This window comes from Theobroma umbraticum, unplaced genomic scaffold (assembly GCF_002168275.2).
Source record: "Theobroma umbraticum cultivar Fairchild unplaced genomic scaffold, ASM216827v3 scaffold_30.0, whole genome shotgun sequence".
In the NCBI taxonomy this organism is placed as follows: domain Eukaryota; kingdom Viridiplantae; phylum Streptophyta; class Magnoliopsida; order Malvales; family Malvaceae; genus Theobroma; species Theobroma umbraticum.
This window is the reverse complement of record NW_018397254.1, coordinates 2,754,322-2,773,200: the sequence shown is the minus strand read 5'-3', so window position 1 is coordinate 2,773,200 and position 18,879 is coordinate 2,754,322. Positions and strand designations below refer to the sequence as shown.

The 18,879-nt window shown below is 33.8% G+C and overlaps 2 protein-coding genes and 1 non-coding gene across 4 annotated transcripts; 1 reads left to right on the top strand and 2 right to left on the bottom strand.

Moving 5' to 3' along the window:
* Positions 1-1,540: 1,540 nt before the first annotated feature.
* TRNAK-CUU (transfer RNA lysine (anticodon CUU)) lies at positions 1,541-1,613 on the bottom strand. Its single transcript has one exon. It is a non-coding gene; the product is annotated as a tRNA-Lys (tRNA).
* A 239-nt stretch (positions 1,614-1,852) lies between these two features.
* Positions 1,853-6,533, bottom strand: LOC110425060 (methylsterol monooxygenase 1-1-like). Its single transcript, XM_021439848.2, has 5 exons — positions 5,960-6,533; positions 4,858-5,180; positions 2,942-3,089; positions 2,806-2,838; positions 1,853-2,348 (listed from the first exon to the last, which is right to left on the bottom strand). The coding sequence occupies exons 1-5, from the start codon at positions 6,287-6,289 to the stop codon at positions 2,268-2,270; spliced, it is 915 nt and encodes a 304-aa protein (XP_021295523.1). The 5' UTR covers positions 6,290-6,533; the 3' UTR covers positions 1,853-2,267.
* Positions 6,534-15,026: 8,493 nt separating this feature from the next.
* Positions 15,027-17,608, top strand: LOC110417256 (PPR containing protein). 2 transcript variants are annotated; one of them, XM_021429521.2, is made up of 4 exons: positions 15,027-15,671; positions 16,258-16,471; positions 16,631-16,906; positions 17,337-17,608. In XM_021429521.2, exons 1-3 carry the CDS (start codon positions 15,339-15,341, stop codon positions 16,876-16,878), a joined length of 795 nt encoding a protein of 264 aa, XP_021285196.1. In that variant the 5' UTR covers positions 15,027-15,338; the 3' UTR covers positions 16,879-16,906; positions 17,337-17,608. The 2 variants fall into 2 exon arrangements, with proteins under 2 accessions (XP_021285196.1, XP_021285188.1); XM_021429513.2 differs by lacking the exon at positions 17,337-17,608 and having other exon boundaries at positions 15,029-15,671; positions 16,631-17,081.
* Positions 17,609-18,879: the final 1,271 nt, after the last annotated feature.

Sequence of the window (18,879 nt, the reverse complement as noted above, 5' to 3'; positions counted from 1 at the left end):
CATTTAACAATCTAAGCAACTCAAATTCATAAACTTTCTAATAATTTATAAATTAGGAAAAATCCATCTCATTAATGAAATTAATTAAATTAGAAGATATCTTTGAAGACTCATTAAAGTGGGATGGCCCTTTGATGTCCACAAACACAAACATATGCCCCAGTTATCATTAAGAACTTCTTTTGTTTGGATGTTTCATGCATGTATATCACAAAATTAGTAATGTTTCCATATTCTCATGTGGACCAAAAGGAATAACCATGGTTGTTTTTATCATGAGGGGTGGGGTGGGACCCGTTCTCTACCCGAGGGCCCATGATTACCCTCGTGATTTAAGCCACGTGTAGGGCATGGATTGATGAAGGTAAAACAATTCCCCAATGATGCCACGAAAAAGAATGCCATAAAGTTTGAGAAATGATGAGAAAAGTCATTTGCAATTTTCCCCGCTTTATAAAAAGGTGGTGGAAGGAGGAGGGTGAAGGGAGAGAGACCTAAAAACATTGAAAGCTGAACCTTGTTTTTGCAAATTACAAACCAGCTGGCTTGATCAACCACATGATTATTGGACCCACCCTTTTGGTGAAACCCTTGTGGTTTTACTCCCACCTGGAGCTCACTCAAACTTGACAAGATTGGACAATGATACATACCAATTCTCCAAGAGCTACAGCTCCTGCTCTTTTTTCTTTGTCTCATACTTCTCCCATGGATGTCGAAATCAGGATTCAACATCTCTCCATTGCTACAATAACATACTTAACTTTTCTTGACTCAACACTTCATTTAATGATAAGTGTACGTATTCTACTATTTACATAATTGAATTCAAATTTTCATTTACGAAAACTAATATATACTTATTGTTGTTGTTTAGGGTTATATATAAAACTTATTGTGACTAGTGCTAAGTCTGAGTTATTGTTCAGTCAATATGGAAGGGCAAGGCATGGAACAAATTACATGACACAATCAATAGAAGGTCACAAGCGAATTTGGTTGAGCAACACAGAATAAATCAATGGTGGTCTCATATATAAAACGATAATGATAGTTAGTTAGTGAGAAATGGTAGGGTCTTGCTCCCCCCCATTATCTTTTAATTAATATTATCCCATACATTTGAATGGAGTTAATTAAAATTGGGATTTAGTTAATAGTAATTGAAGTGGGGATCTTAGATTTATTTTTTAAATCTATTTATGTGGAGTAATTCAAAGTGCACTGTCAGATGAAATAAAACTGTTCAGATTTTTACCATGTATGTACTTTGACATATCATGGGCCATTTACGATCATCACATCAGTATCTCAATCATGTGGCAGAGCCTGGAAAAAGGCTTGGGCTTGATTCACGGCTATGAACAAAACGGAAAATAGTCAACCCTAAGAAAAACCCAATCTCGTTGAAGCCCAATGAGCAATGTATGGATGGTAGAGAGCAGAGACCCAACGTCAGGAACAATTAAGAAGGTTTAATGGGTTGGAAGTTTGGAATGTTTTAGAGTTGACTCAAACTCTCCTCTTACAAAAATGGAAACGCCCACCGTGGGGCTCGAACCCACGACCACAAGGTTAAGAGCCTTGCGCTCTACCGACTGAGCTAGACGGGCGGCTGATGAAGTGCCATCGCCGTATCATTCAGAGATTTGCAACACAAAGGTTCAATAATGAATTACAGCATATAAAATCAACGTACACGACAAGCAAAGATCGTCACCGGGAAAAGGAAAGATCCAAAAAAGTGAAATGAGAGACCCCTTTTCCACTATAAATCAAGACTAGGAGTTTTGGCTACTTTTGAGCTGTTGGGGTATTTGCCTATGCAAAGAAAAGAATGCTAGGAGGCCTGCAATCATCAAACTTCATTTCAACCTTGCATATAAATTTACTCCGTTTCTTCCGCTATCTCAAGAAAATAGCAAGTGCCATAAGATACCAGAGATCAACACATACAGATTCTATACTTTCACCATTTAACTAATTGTGGGACACAAACTGAGAATACACACCATGACTCTGATTTATAGCTTCTTAGTTTAAACAAAAGATGTAAACAGAGGACAGACATTTAACCTAAACAACCATAACTGACATCCCCTCATTCTAACACAATCACATCTGCAAAAGGCCAAGTTAATCTTCATCTGAAACACTTAAGACATCTATTTTTATCACCACTGACAATGATGTCAACTAGAAATCAGATTCTCAAGAGTTTGTCACGAGCGAGAGGTGCGCTCAAGAGAATGGCTCCACTGACGAGGCTATTCAGATTTAAGATCTTGCGTTGGAACGTAGTATGAACCTCCATTCTGGGCACCATTGGTTCTAGAGTCCTCTTTCAACTGAATTACACCAGCAGTGAATAGTTAGCAAAAGCAAAGAAACAGAACTCTCAAGCTGGAAGACATGATATGTGAAGCATATAGTAAGCATGAAAAACATTTGGAAACAACAGAATTAACAGTTTATGCATTGGACATTGTCTATTAATCATTCATGAAGATTGAATTGATGATGCTTTTCTTTCAATCTTATCTTTGGTGAGTAAGATCAAATGCTTAAAGATAAAGATAGTTAACTTTTACCCATATCCTTACTCTTCTCCACGAAGGTTAAATTAGTAACTTCAAGAGTTGGAAATCACTCAGTTAAGACCAACTGACCCAATCACATTCTCTATCAGTATTAGAGTATTTGTATAGATAGTCCCGATTACCCACTTGCAAAACCAAAGTTGTCAAGATAAGATGCCTTGTCAAGTAATAAAGGATACACAACAAAAGAAGTGCAGCAACTTACCTTCCTTAGGACCTTCTTATGGTAGCGATAGCCCTAATCACACAGAAAAGAAAGTTATTGAGGGAAAGAATTATCAGCAGTTAGAATTAAATCAAATTTAAAAAAAGAAGAGTAAAATCATGCATTGTTTCATTACCTTGTCAGTGCCATAGATATAATCACAATAAGTAAACACTGAAGCAAAGTTGCTCTGGCTTTGTCCACCAACATAATGATGGTAATCATGGTAATCTGCACCACCATAAAATGGAATATATCTTGTGGGAGTCCAGGGGAAGTCATACCTGTATTACACAACTTATACTGTGAACTTCCAACTTATACAGCTGAAAGCACTTACTAGCTTCATCCTAAATATTACCAACTGAGCTGCATTAAGACTTAATGCATAAGCTACCACTTCTAAGCATGAAAGTAATAGCTTCTTATTTAATCTGCATGGTTTCTTTGTCAATCAAAATCACTTGCAGCAAATATTCTCAAGAAATATTGCATAATCTGCCCTTATAACCATGCCAGCAGGTCAGACATTTTGCTTTCTTTTGCACTTATGATTAAACCCAACATCCCAACCATTCTAGAACTTTCACTCAATCACTAACTCTAGGCTAACGACTCTTGGGAACCAAAGCTCTCACCCTGATAGTCATTTGTTAAATTCAAAAATTCATGATACCAGGAAAGGAATGAGGATAGGCATCTTAGCTACCCTTTTTTACCAGCATGCAGGCTTTATATTAAAAATAAAACTCTACACTCGCAAAAGATGATCACACTGGGAAAATAACAAAGCAAGTTGCCCTAAAACAATTTGTTCGTCAGAATAGACCAAAAACTAATTTATAACAGATGAAGTAAATATTCAGACATTAGTGGTAGTGGTAGATTGATACGTAACTAGATTATGCAATGTGATATTCTACTTTGTGCTTTGAGCCAGTCAATATTAACAGAAATTCAGGAGTTATCTTCTCCCCATGAAGCTGGACAAAATGACAAACCAGTAGTTTCTGCTTTAGTTATTAACTAAAATAGTTTCCTCACAGAAACTCCTACAATGAGTTCCTATATCAACAGTAATCATAGATATCTTGGGCAGCCCCTTTGTTAACTCAAAAAATAGGAGTAAATGACCACTCTTCATCAAAACATAGTGGTCATTGTTACGCACATAATCCTTTTCAACCATAGCTCACATTTCCTTATCCTCATTTTGATCAATTTATGGACATTATGGGCTTTTTTTTTTTACATTATTTCAGCTGAAACTTAGCCAGCAGACATAATAGCTGTGCGTAAATGTCAAAATCGAGGAGGCAAAATAGAAGCTGCTGTGGCAACAAAACGTGATCCAAATATGAGTTGCTAAGTCAGCATCACACCTAGGTTAATCTCCATGACATGACAAGGGCAAATAGAAAGCAGAAAATTTCCAAGAATATGTGATGATAAGTAATAATCAGAGTTCAAATGCATGCATCTATCCACTGGCAAACTAAAGTCATCCCTTAGTTACTTAAATCTCTAACGCACAGCATTCAGTTATTAAATTTTCAAAATATGAAAAGAAAATCAACATATGTAATAGAAATGGCAACTGATGACAAAATAACCGAGTGGCAGGCAAAGGAAACCATTGAATGAAATCTAATATTTTACTTTTCCCAATTTTAATAATTGAGCAATTTATAATATGCTTAGAGAATCGCATTCCACATTTTAAGCTTTGGTCACGCAATTATAATTAGCTATTTTGATGTGGTAATTAGTAGTAATCCCCTGCAAAAAAGGTTCAACTTATGAAAAGGATGGAGGGGAAAACTAAGGTTTAAAAGAGAGAAGACATGATCCCAGGCCACTTCAAGAAAAAGTTAGCCACTGTTGAAAGATCCTTCAAAAACCCAAGTACTTTGGTGTAGAAAGGAGGAGAGAAAAGAAATGAAAGAAATTCTAAAGTTGGAATCAGTCAGTCACAAGAACTATAAAGGAGAGGGCAGTGAGCAAATTGGGAAAATAAAATAATACAAAAAGGTGTAGCTGTAGCATGCATACCCACTGTGTGTCTCTATTGCTTCAATTTGCCGTAAAGCTATCCACAACCAAAATGTGATCATATGCCCTGGAACAATTGCTGGCCCGAGAAAAGATGGAATGCCGAGGATCAAAACTTCCGCCCAATGCGCATATGGTGCAGCTAACCCAATCGGAGCAGTGTATTCATGGTGAACCCGGTGAATTTTCTCATAGCCCCATTTACCATGCAGGAATCTGTGAATCCAGTAATTGGTATAATCTTCTATCATGAAATATACCCCCAACTGTGCCAGAATCTCCCACGCTGATGGCAACGGCAGCCCCATTCGAATCCCAATCATCTGTCAAGAAAACACAAGCAATCTTAGATAAAGCAAATGATTTAGGAAGATGCTGCTAGGAAAAAACACAAACAAGTAATTGTATAAGTTGCAACAATCTGATTATAGAGTAGAAAATTTCAGAAATGCCTTACAAAGATGTATAAATAAACAGAGAAATCCAAATGTTCAAATCCCCAAGTATCTCAGTAATGAGACTGAGGAATACATGACAAAACCCATACAAATCTTCAAACTCCCTTCACCAGGGAGAAAAACTGCAATGCTTAGCTCAAAGCTTTGGAACTAAAACTGAGCAGTGAACACGATTCTTGTTTTCAATTTTCTGAAAAAGAACTGATCTTACAAAGTCCAATTCTAGTCTGTTACAAAATGCAAATAAACTAATGATTTCCCACTTACAAAGTTCCTCACAAATGACTCACTTACAAAAAAAAAAAGAAAGTGTACTAAAACTGTAAGAAAAAATATACTTATTACGCAACCAAGAACAATTTCCCAGAAAACTAATCAATGCATTTCAAAAAATAAAAATTTCATAATCCACCTTGATGACAATGGAAATCTCATTAAGCCCCACATAAATCTAATTCCCAAAGTTGAAAAAAGTCCCAATATTTACACAATTAAATCCCAAGATTAAATAAATTTCCCACCATCAGTAAATCGCATCCCCAAAAAACTCAAACTTTCACCGAAAATCCCAACTTTACAATCAAAATCAAACGTTTAAAAACAACCCAAGAAGAGAAGTTATAAAAAATCGAAAGATTTTTTACCTTAATTGAAGGATAAGACACTAACTGCAAAGGACCCACAACAAGAACAAACATCCGCATTACATCCTTATAACACCTGAACATGTCAGACAACGACAGCCTCACTTTGGGCTGAATCTTGTACTTATCGAACCCAAAAGATCTCATCATCTCAACAAAAACAAGCGGCACAGGCACCACAGAAAATATCAGAAATAAAAACAAAATATTGTGGCAGTAAAGGTAGTAATCCGATTTTTTAGCCGAATAATTGAACCACAGCGTCTCGGCCACCGTCAGGTTCCGTCCTAGGAATGTGGCAGCCTCCTCGATGGTCTCAAACGGCAACATTTTCAATGTTGTGGCGGCGGCGGCGGCGAATGGTGGAGGAGCGCGTGTGGATTCAATGTAGTCAAACAATGCAAGAACCCGAAAAGGAATCGGATGTACCTTGCATGAACAAAGGAAGAATTGAAGAGCTGAAACTGTACTTACTTATAAATAGCAAAAGGTCAGTAATTTTTCTTCTTTCTTTTATTAGCTTTTATTTTTCTTATCTAAGGTCGTCGTTTATTTGCATGGAGATGCTGAGATAGGTTAAAGCTCTTTCTTTATTAATGTGATGCGATGCCTTTTCCTCTTGGTTTAGTTTTAGATTATTAGCTGCATTTATATTTTATTCACCGAAATTAAGCTCAATAGTAATTATTGCTCATAACTTTCATTTAAAACACACTGTATATATATAATAGTGTGAGTAAAAAATTCCATTTTTTAAATAATACTAACAATTTAACAGTTTTTTCATGAGAATAATAATAATAAATAAATTATTGAAAATAGTGGTGATTTGTTAAGATAATACAACAATTTCTTAAATTTAGTGGCAAAAGTTTTCACTCTTTCTCAAATATTATTCTTTTTATTTTTTATTTTTTAAAAAGAGTTGGAATTCAACTTTTTGGACCAGTCAAAAGCATACAAAATTAAATTTTTTTATAAAAGTAACTATATAAATACAAAATAATATTATGTAATATGATATAATTATTATATTAAAAAAGTTAATTAGTTAAAAAATCAATTTAAAATTAAAGGAAGCGTACAAATTAACTTTCTTTGAATGTTAAGAATGGTGTACTTGAGTTGAGTATTCTTCCACATTTCCTTTTTTTTTTTTTTGTATTTAAGGAGTTGAAAAAACTAATATTTATTTGTAAGAATGCAGGGGATCTGATCCCCATTTCAACGAGTTAGAATAATATTGTCTTCTTCTTCTTCCAGGTGGCGAGATTAGCACGTGACCTGACACATGGCTGGTGGCACTATGCGCTCCATCTTGGGCCAGGAACACGTGATTTTATTTTATTTATTGGTAAAATGATCTTATAATATTTATTTTAAAATTTTATAGTTATATTTATCGCATAAAAAATCCAACATTCCAACCAAACCAAACAACAAAGTTTTATTATTTCTCTATAACAAAATAAAAGCCTAGGAATTTTAATCAAGAGCCAAAAGATAATTGTTTGTCATGCAGAATAGAAATAAATCACTCTTACATAAACTAATTGGGGTTTGTGAGATTCTTTTGATGCATAGAACTTTTTTTTTTTACATAATACTTAAATTAGTTTTTAACTTATTTAAAAAATCAAATAAATTTTTATTTTTTCTTGTATTTAATTAAATTTTTATATTTTTATTTTAAATTAAATATATTTTTATAATTAATAATTAATTAATTATTATTAATCAAAATACTGATTATCATTTTATAGTCACATAATAATAACGTGATATTAATACCAAAAATGAAAAATATCATAAAATCGTGTTATCATACGAAATTAATATGTCGCGTCATCATCAATTGTAATATATTAATATACTATATAATCATTAATTATGATATATTAACATGTTATGTTACATAAAATAATAAATAATATTTTAATTAAATTAATTATTAATTATTTAATTCAAAATAAAAATAAAAATTTATTTCATTCAAAATAAAAGAATAAAGATTTGATTAAATATAATAAAAGCATGAAGTCTTATTTAAAATTTTGAAAATAATTTAAAGTTTTTTTAAATATTATATATTTTTTTCGTATTAAAGATTTCTTTTTGATGTTTCCTTTTGGTTTGAAGGGAGAAAGGAAATGTAATCATCACTATCAAATCTGATTATTTTATTAAATATCATAAAAATTAATATAAAATATCAACTAAAACTAAAAATACGATCAAAACAAATCATATAAACAAAATCCAACAAAATTCTATTAATATAAACATATTTAATAAAATTAAATTTACATCTTAAAACACTCCACCAATGAAATAGTAGCACAGTCGTTGAAATAATGAATTAAGTCACGTTAAATTAAAATCTTTTTGTGTATAAAAAAAAGCTAAAATCTTTTTGTAAAAAATTAAAGTTTAAAAACTATGAGTACGAGAAACGTTGAATAAAATTTTAAAATGGGAATTTAGAGCATTCCAATAAATGGAAAAACATCTTAATTTTGTTTTACTAGCCGTCAGCTTTCTTTTGACTGGGTTTCCAATCAAAATGATGATGATATTATGCCAAACCGAGACCTATGTTGGGGATATTTAGACCCCGTTGATTCCAAACCGATGCATACCTTTGTGGTCCATTGCTAGAAAATAACTCTATCTTTTTAACTGAGTTAGGTTTTAATTTAATTAATTTACCCTCCCCCACCAAAATTATGTTCGGATTTTAGTTTAGCAGGATTATTATGCCCACCCTCGTTTTAGGACTTGCCCGAATCGTTAATTAAGTAATCAATGTGTTTAATATAGCTTATTTAATTTTAAATGTATTAAACAAATTATATCTTTAACTGAAATTTGAATTTTTGACTTAAACAATTTGAATATCAATGTTGCAGTTTCCTTTACCTACAAATAGTGACAAAATCTAGTATTTCGCTTTGGAGAGAGCGAAGATAATGTCTTTAAAATAGTTATAGCTTAAAAATATAGATATATTTTTTAAAATTTGATTAAGAAAAATGTAAAATTTAAATAGATCCAATTGATACCTTAAACATATGTTGTCATGCTCAACAAAATAATTAAGGTAATATTTATTTGTAAGGTTGTAAATATTTTCAATATTTAACGATTTGAAATCATTCTATAAAGGTTGAAAGATGTGCAAATAGCAACCAACTCCATCACATTCTTATTAAATCTATAATTAAATTCTTGTAACAATGAGTCAATAGCAAATTAAAACAAGTCAACTTGACAATAGGGATCAATTGTAGCATGATCTTTTTGGCAATAATCTATAACTAATTTATATCTAACACTTATGTCAAGAATCCCAATTTCATATTTCTTACAAAATTTCTCCAACACAAGCAAAGTTCCCATCCATCTTCTCTCGATTGTTGGAAATGCTTTTTAGTAAGCAATAATAAACAAATTACATTTAGTATATGTAAATTAAGAATCCAAGTCCTCTATCCCCCAATTACTGACTCATTTTGTGCCTCTTTTCTTACAAAGTGTCATATGTCTCTTTTTTAATTACTAACTAATATACGTTTAGTTTTAATTTTGTTATCTCTTGTTTCCATTTCTCTTTCTCTATCCGCATGTAGTTGATAAATTGTGATCTTCTATTTGTTTGTTCCAAAAAAACCATGAACTTATTTTTTCTTATCCTCATCGATAAAAGATAAGATTTTTTTTTTCATTATGAGAAAAATAATAAATATTCAAATTTTGCTCTCAGTATAATGAAGGAAGGGATCACAATTCTTTTGTGAGAGAGAAGTTAAAATATGAGAAATAAATAAAAAATAAATTATTAAAATCAAACATGTCTTAATTAATAATTAAAAAATTAGACATATGTTACTTTTTGAGGGACGAAACATAGAAAGGCATAGATTGGGGCAGAGGATTTGGATTCGCTTTTTAATAGTTCTATTTCTCATCGTCATTTATGTGAAAGAAGCCTGCTAGGCAGGACTTTCTGCCTTGGGTTTTAGAGTTGGAATCCATTTTTGTCCTATGCTACTTGTATTTGTTCTTTTCTTTTCTTTTTTCTTAGATATCTCAGTAATAGATTTCCCCCACGATTACTTATTAAGCATTAATAAGAGACAACTGTTGTAATGAATGATTAGTAGGGGCCCCAAGAGACTTTCAAATCATGAAGAAAGTGCTGGTCGTAGGAATAGGGAGGTTGCAGTAATTAAAAGTGGGCGAAGAGCAAAAAGAAGGGAGGGGGACGCTAAGATGAAAGTCACGTCGTGCTTTATCTTTGTTTTCATAACTTTTGAACATATCGATCGATAGAGATAGATATTGAGCTTTGCGAGGAAATAAGGAAGCATGACCAGACTGCCATTATAAGTTCCCATCTACCATTTCTATTTCTCATTCCCTTTCCTCATCATTAGTCCTTTCACGCTAAATTCTTTTGCTATTGAGTCACTGACCCTAGCAACCCAATGATTGTTTCAAATTGTTCATTGGTCACTTGAACTTTCACACCTTCATTCCTAATTAGTATGGACTGTGTTGAATAGTTTAAAATTTGAAGAAAAAATTGGTAAAAACAATAAAAATGTTCATAAATGTTTAAAATTTAAACCCATTATATTTTGATTTTTTTCTTAATTTTTTATAACTAATTACATATTGAAAAATAATTTATTGCTAATTACCGGGTCTATGACAAGTGCAAAGGATGTGAAGAGAGTCAGTTTGAACTAGCAGATGTCCACTTGTCAGTGTGCATGGGTCTGTGAGCTCATCATTTCACTGACATCATGCAAGTGACCAAATGATAAAAGTTCACCAATTTAGAATATAGAAAGCCATCAGCCATGGCAGAGTGAGCCCTGTATTTCTTTCTTCTTCTTTTTTTAATTTTTAATTTTTAATTAACAATAATCATTTTCATCTGAGAATGGGACACACACTAATCTTTTCAGTAGAAACAGTGTTGGATTTGAGCCAAAAAAAAAAACAGGTAAAAAGGGAATGCGTATCAAAATCCAATCATGCGGGTGGACCGAAGCCTCTTCACTTTCAAGGCTGATGATTCGCCCCCACCAATGTTTTGATCAGTGGCTCATGATGATGTGACGTGTGCAAATCATTTGGTATTGGACTCTCACCACACCAAAGCCATCGCCCTCCCCCCGCTCCCCTAACTATTCCCTCTCTTTGTCGTTTTCTATAAGTACAGCTATGATTAGTCATGAGTCTGAATAGATTTAGATTGTGCCAAAGAAATATATATACACACACTACTAATAACTAGCATGCGAGATGAATATGGTGCTCTGAGTCTGACTGCTACTATTAATCTGCACGTTTTGGCCTCAAAGGATAACCCAGGGCTTTCAGAACTCTCCAACAACAAAAAAGGGTATATGCGAAATTATGCATGCCGTATGTACTAACTTTGACTGTATAGTGGGGTTGAAGTTGTGATGGGGGGTTGTTGCATTGTTAGGCATGGAGGCATTCACCATGAGTTTGTGGGCCAATATCTCTTTCGGCGTCCTGGACTATTTTACAAGCATCATTTCAACTTTGAAACACTTCCATTACTGCGCATTAATTGTTTGGTTAATGATTTAATGTCAAAGTCTCATAGCATACCAATTTTGCACTTCAAGCCGACGCATTGCACCCTCCCTCCAAAGAAATCTTCATTTTCTTTAATAATAATATTTTTTTTAAAAAAAAATAGTATTGAGCTCTTACAAGTAGTCCTTGCCAAATTTCATTTAGTGGAAATTTTAAGGGTTTTTTTTATTTTAAAAAAGATTTATTTTTAATTAAAAATTAAATTTTTTATTATGAAACATGATCATATCACATTACATAAGATCGATTCAAATTATAGTAAATTTAATAAATGATAAATATATTATCTACATTCTAAATATTTCAATATTTATCTAAATGTGGATATTATTTAGATGATAATGTGAGATTTATCAAGAAAATAGTGTAATTTAGAGATATATATTAGTAAAAGATTGTGATGGGTATTGATCTGTAAGGGGCTTTAATTATAAATAAGGGTCACCTTACCCTTATTTTATATCACAATTATTTTTCATTCCAAATATTGCTTCAGTAATACTTAAAGAGCATTTTCTCACGTTATTAGAAAATTATCAAAAGAGGAGGTAATTTTCTTGGTTCTTCAACAATCAATTAGATTTTGATTTTGTATACAATCTAGTTGGCCCGAAGCGACAATGGACCTAAAGCATCCTTCTGAAGCAATGGTGGACCTTTGAGAATCCTTGTAGTTGTCATAATTAATTTATGGCAGCGGTGGGCCTCTAAAAACTCTTATAGTTGGATCCTTTTTTCTGTGAGTAGAATTACAGTAGGTACTTTCATCATCCTTTTTTCTCCTCATAATTAATTTATAGTAAGGTTGAAAGTAATTTGGTCGCATGTGGTATCAATGCTTAAGCGAATACTTAATTAAGGAATGATACAAAAATGATCTTATCTGACTATATGTGTTTATTAAAAAATCGAAAATATGATATGCTATGGTAGCAGTTTATGTCAACAATATAAATTTGATTGGAACTCTAAAAGAGTTATCTAAAACTGTTGAAAAAAAAGTTTGAAGTTAAAGATTTTGGTAAAACCAAATTTTGTCTTTAGTTTAAAACTTGAACACAAAGCAAATGGAATACTTGTTCATTAGTCAACATACATTGAGAGATTGTTTAGATATTTTAACATGGACAAGGCTCACCAATGAGCACATTTATAGTTGTGATGTCACCATGTACAAGGCCAGATATTACTTTTGCGATAAACTTGTTGAGCCAACCCGGAGACATTAGAATGAGATAAAATATATCTTCCGTTATTTCTGAAAAACCATAGATTTGAGATTATATTATTCCAAGGATTCAACTCTGGTTTGGCATGTTTGGTTGAGATTCGTTATAATGTATATTTATAATTCTTGTTGTTTAACATCAGTTACAAATTCTCTCATTATAATTTATGAAGACAACGTTACTTGTGTTGCACAAATCAGATAAGGATATATTAAAAGTGATAAGACCAAGCATATCTGGCCAAAGTTTTTTTATACTTACAACTTCAAAAAAGTCAACAAGTTGAATAATCTTGCAGATCTTTTTGCCAAGTCATTACCAATGTCAACATTTGAGAGATTAGTATATGACATTGAAATATAGTGAAAGATTGATTTGTCCCTAGAGTAGCAAAATATTAATTACCTTAAAAAGTGGTAAGCCCCCATAAGTAGTAGATCCCATAAATGGCAATATGGTTTTATTGAGGGGGAGCAATTATGGATTTAGTATACTATACTATTTTTTCCCTTTGTTTGGTTTTTTGTCTCATTGGATTTTTCTAACTTAAGGTTTTTAAAAAGACAGTAATAGCACATCCAACTAGGCTACCACAATGGTATTCCATTCAAAGGGGAGTATTATGGAATATAGACATATCACACCATATTAGAGTAATTCAAATTAAAATAAATTTGATAAATGATAAATGTATCATCCATATTCTAAACATTTCAAGATTCATCTACATGTAGATATTATTTAGATGATAATGTGAGATTTATTAAGAAAAGAATGTAATTTCAAGATATATCTTAGTATGGGATTGTAATAGCCAATGATCTATAAGGGGTTTTAACTATAAATAGGGGGTCACCCCACTCTTATTTTGTATCTTATTTTTCATTCCAAGCATTGTTTCAATAACACTTAAAAAAATATTTTCTTAATATCTCTCTTTTTTTTTCCTATTTTTATTATTTCTTTTACAACATACTCATCATTAAATTAATTGTTCCTCTTAAATTTTTTTAACTGTCACGATTATACAAAGATATAGAAATATTTTGTTTTCTTCCCCTAGATCAATGTCTTTTCTTTTCTATTCTTTTCAAACCCCTTTTATAAACTTTGCACCACCTAATACAAGCATGGGCTATGAGTTAGGACCCGAAGTCCAAGGGACCAACTAGGTTAAAGGCCCAATCTCTAATTGGGCTGTTGTAGGGGAAACGGCTTATTACAGTCCCAGACCAAAGCCTGCAAAACGTTTACAAACCGGGAAGAGGTTTCATTGGCTAAAGCAACTATCTAATATCTTTCATTGCAGCCGATCGTAGAAGCTGGAAACTGAAAACCCACCCCACTGCATCTGCAAACTGCCAAACAAGCCCATACTGATTAAGAAAGATTTGGGACGAGAGAGAAAAATATAATTTATTTTTTCCCTTGTTGCCTTTATTTTCTGAAGGAGCGATTATGGTGACCCCTGGTTTAGTCTAGGGCCAGAAAAAATTACATATAGGGCATGCTTGATGAGGTAATACTTTAATTGATATTGGATGAGGTAAGTTTCAGGACATTGAACAGGAATTCTGCATTCATATTCTCGTTGATTAGAATTTAAGTAGTAATGTTTGTTTTTAATTGATGGCATGTTGATTGAAAATCAGAAGATGGCTTGGCCAACAAAAAATCAAAAGATGAAGGTGCCACTAAGGACGACTTTTGGGAGGCCAAAACAAAAGAGGAAGGTTCCCTTGTTTTAAGGGTTAAGTAATGAATCACGTTTGAGTATATATGTATACATGTATATATTTAATCAAGCAATTTGTTTGAACTTCATTGGTACAACTCAAAACAACAAAGACACTTGAAAATGACATTTCCAAGTCGAATATTACCCAATTCTTACTTCTTATTCAATCAAATGGAGAGAAAGAGAGAGAGAGTTAAATAACAGCAAGTAATTAGAAAAATTTTTAGTTTTATTTCTACTAACTTAAATATTTGAATCTATAGTCCTGCACAAATACTGTTTTTTTCCTTTTTAATTTGCGATAGTATTTAAATTGGATTTTTTGGGCTCAAATGCGATCAATTTATTTTTTTTAGGAATACATGTAAGGAAAAAAAAAATAATTTTGGGGGTGGGGTGGCTGGCCTGGCATGGTGGGGTTGGGCAGGACTTGAAAGTGGTTCCCACCTCACAGGAGAATGGCTAATGGTGAAACTGTAACGTTAAGTCTGCAAAAAGGAAAGTATTCGAATAAGCCAAGCTCCAAAAAATTCCAATTCCAATTCCAATACCAAGGTAGTAGGCAACTTTACAAAAACCAAACCAGTTAGATACTTGGAAAACTATCCCTCACTCCCACGCAAACAACCAACTACCTCTTCCAACTGCCCTTCCCTCTTTACCAGAAGCCTTTCCTTCTCAAGACAATTCCTAGGAAAAAGGAAAAAACAAAGCCAACATCGGGAAACAAGGAGCCCTATAAACAAAGCAACTGATCTTGACCCTTTCCTTTTTTATGTCCGAAAAGAGTCTTCGACGACGGCTTCCGAGAGGCCGGCGACCACGGCTGCCGTATCCATCACCGTCCCCAAGGCTACGGACGCCTCCTCCGCATCGGCGATCAGCGAAGAGATCGTCGAAGCATGGTGGGATTCTGAAGCGATGTGCGTCAGAGCCGTGTCTTTGGAGCAGTGTTGCTGAAGATGAGCAAAGGAGTAATTTATTGGGGTCTGAAGTGGAAGGGGCTTTGTTTAGGCCCCAAACTTGTACTGACGTCTTTGTTTCTTCTCCTTGTATTTTGGGTTTTGGTTCTCCTCGTTCTTCTTCTTCTCCAAAGCAGGTTTTTGAGGTACGCTCCTTGGTCAAACTGGATCCCGTTTTTTCTTTCTTGTTTCTTTTCTTCTTCGTTTTCCATGGCCTAGCTTTTGCCTACGGTATCGATTTTAGTTGAGTGATTTTAAAAACATTGGAATTGTAACAATGTATGCATAACACGAATTTGAACGTGGTAGTTATGGTTCTATTTTCATGAAGCTCGAAATCTTTGAGTCCGTGAAGAATACCCTTGAAACTAATCATAAAATTGGAGGAAATTCTTCGAAGATTTTAGATATGCAATAAATGGAAATAGAATATCCTTTTATCAAAGTATCAATAGTCATGAAATTAGGATGCGGTTAGTTTCACTTTAACAGCTCGTGAAATTTCATGCGAACTTATTATTTGTTTAAGGTTTGTGCTTGGTGTAATTAAAGTGAGAATTTCATGGTTTCACTTTCCCGTGTGATGTCATGAAACAGTCCAGTATCCAATCCAGAGTCCATTAGTCAATTAAGATCCAAATCCAATGACCTGATTTAGATGTTATCGCTTGTGATTGCTTGCTTGACCATTAGCAATTGTCTAAGAACTGAAATCTTCGATTGTTTGTGAAGTTTGGGATGCAGGGATACAACAAAGATGCTAAGGTTGTAATCAATGTATCAGTTGAAGGAAGTCCAGGACCAGTACGGAGCATGGTCAAATTGGGGTCCAGTGTCGAAGAGACTATAAAGCTTGTTGTAGACAAATATGCTGAAGAAGGGAGAACTCCTAAGCTTGATCACAGTTCGGGATTGGAATTGCATCACTCCTATTTTAGCCTCCAAAGTAAGCGGTCTCATTTTTTCCATTCTTTTCTATCCATTTGGTTGCAGATAACTGTTAATTGATTATGTTGTTCAAGTTTTATGAATTGCTGCTGTTCTATTTGATTTCCTTCTTTGGCTACACTTATTTGATAAGTTTTCGATGCTTTTGGTTGAGTAGGTTTGGATAAATCACTGATAATTGGGGATGCTGGTAGCAGGAGCTTCTATCTTAGAAAAAATAGCAGTGGCCGTACTAGCAATGGAGCATCTAATTCTTTTGTTTCAGAAATTGCTCCAGAAGGAGCGAATTCCCCTCCAGCTGTTCCACCTCCTACATATTTACTTACAGCTGTCATAGCTCGAAAACTCAGCAAAATTGTAAGAAGAACGCGTAGGCTCTGGAAGGTCTTGGTTTGCTTGCGATGAGGATATCCAGGATCATACCATTGTTAGAGTAAGACAACCTATATATTATCATTTTGCTCTAACAACAGTGATTCGTAATTCCTTTTTCCCATTTTTTTGATTGCTTCCTCCCATCTTTTTTATCGGGATTGGCTTTCTATTATTTACCATCATCATTCCTGTATGTCATTTAAAAATGTTAATATTACCTTGTGGTTTCCCAATTCACTTTTAAGGACACGATGCTGATTGTTCATTTTAATATTCAAAAATGAAAAGAAAAATGAAAATTTATTTTCTTTTCTTTTGAAGTTTGATAATTGCTTCTTGTTACATGACTTGAATCTCAAGCTGCAGTACTTTGATATGAAATTGACAGACCTGTAAATAAGTTTCAGCTTAGCATCAGTAAGACTGGTTATGAACTTGCATATCGTTTCTAATGAATCAATGTCTGAAAAGTCATTCTTGTTTTGAAGGGAGTTGTTAATATAGATGCAAGGAGGAGTGAACCAAAGAAAGAAGCAAGAACGATAGGTAAAGTTTCATGAAAGACCTTTAGGATGACTTAAAAAATTTATGTAATAGTCTTTTAAATTGGCCTTTCTCACAGTCCATTGAACCAGAACCATGCATTATGGGTTCAATCTAAACCAGGACGGAATAAATTTTATCATGATTAGAAACGAATATTCTGCTTCTTGGCAATAAAAATGTTACACGTGGAAGTGAGCCTGTATTGAAAAAACAAGGATTTGATCATGTATGCCGGCAAGGGCATTCAGGACTTAGTCGGTTCGCTGGCCCGAAGGGTTAAGTCAATAATTTTGGGTTTTCTTCAGAGTAGGGTTGCTGAGCCTCAACTGTTCCATCTAAACCAGCAGAAAAGCACTTGAGTGTAAAAGCAATGAATTTGACTCTCATTTACTTTTGAACGAAGGGACGAGAATTGGTTTGGTTGTCTTTCTCTTTAGGATGCAATCATCTAAAAAGTCATTGCTAATAACCTTTTGACTTCTTATTATTGTTCATGCAAAAGGGGGGGAGAAGCCTCCACGGATGCTAGAACACCTTTGGGCTTTTGGCCTACCATCATTAGTGTGCCTAATGGCTTAAATGGCCTGTATTATGATTTGGTCATATTAAGGAGAAATCTCTAGATTTACGAAGATATGCTAGGCACCTTTTAAAAAGATGAAACTGTTAGGTTAACCGACGAAAATGGAGATTTCAACTGACTCAGCTCGCAACAAGGGGTTGAGGAGGCCAAAGGATCTTTAATGTGTTGGTACGTCCCTACGTGGTAGTGTCACCTGCATGTGACTTGCATTAGATTCCAAATCCTAGATGTTCCCTTCATGTGTTTCTGGGTTTGTATTCCAGTAGCTTATCCAATGTACCAAGGGGGAAAAAACCTAAGATATTGAGGATTTTCTAATTTTAGATTTCAAGCTACTTGGCAAATAAAGTACACAACCAAATACTGAAAAAGAAATTACTAAATGAATGTCACACTCTTATACAAGTATCTACTGTTCGTCTCTTTCCCTTCCCCAATTTTTTTTAGTTTGTCTAATGCTTAGATTCCGGAAACTAGTACTCTCAAATCTAAATCCCTTTTCTTTGTAATAAGGAGGTTTCGGACGTTGGTCCTAGTCGATTTAATTTGTTTGGGTTCGTTCAGTTCACATGTCATTCTAAGGAGTAAGGGATTGGGCACTGGAACAATGCCCTTTGCACTTTGCAGTATAATGGCCTGAAGCAGATGGCTGCTACTGTTGCTAACTAGCTATGAAGTCCGAATTTGTTTCTACTTTCTACTATTGGCAAAAACAATAAGTGAGCCTCGTACCTGGACCGTCGGAAGACAGTCCCAAAAATGCTACAATCATACTAAATAAATAAATAAATCCCCTCATGATAAGCCAACAGGCTGCTTAACTGGACTGGACCGGTCTTTTTAACGTAGTAAAGGAACACAGCACTCCTCCTTCGGAGACCTTTTGTTGTAAATGGGTTATT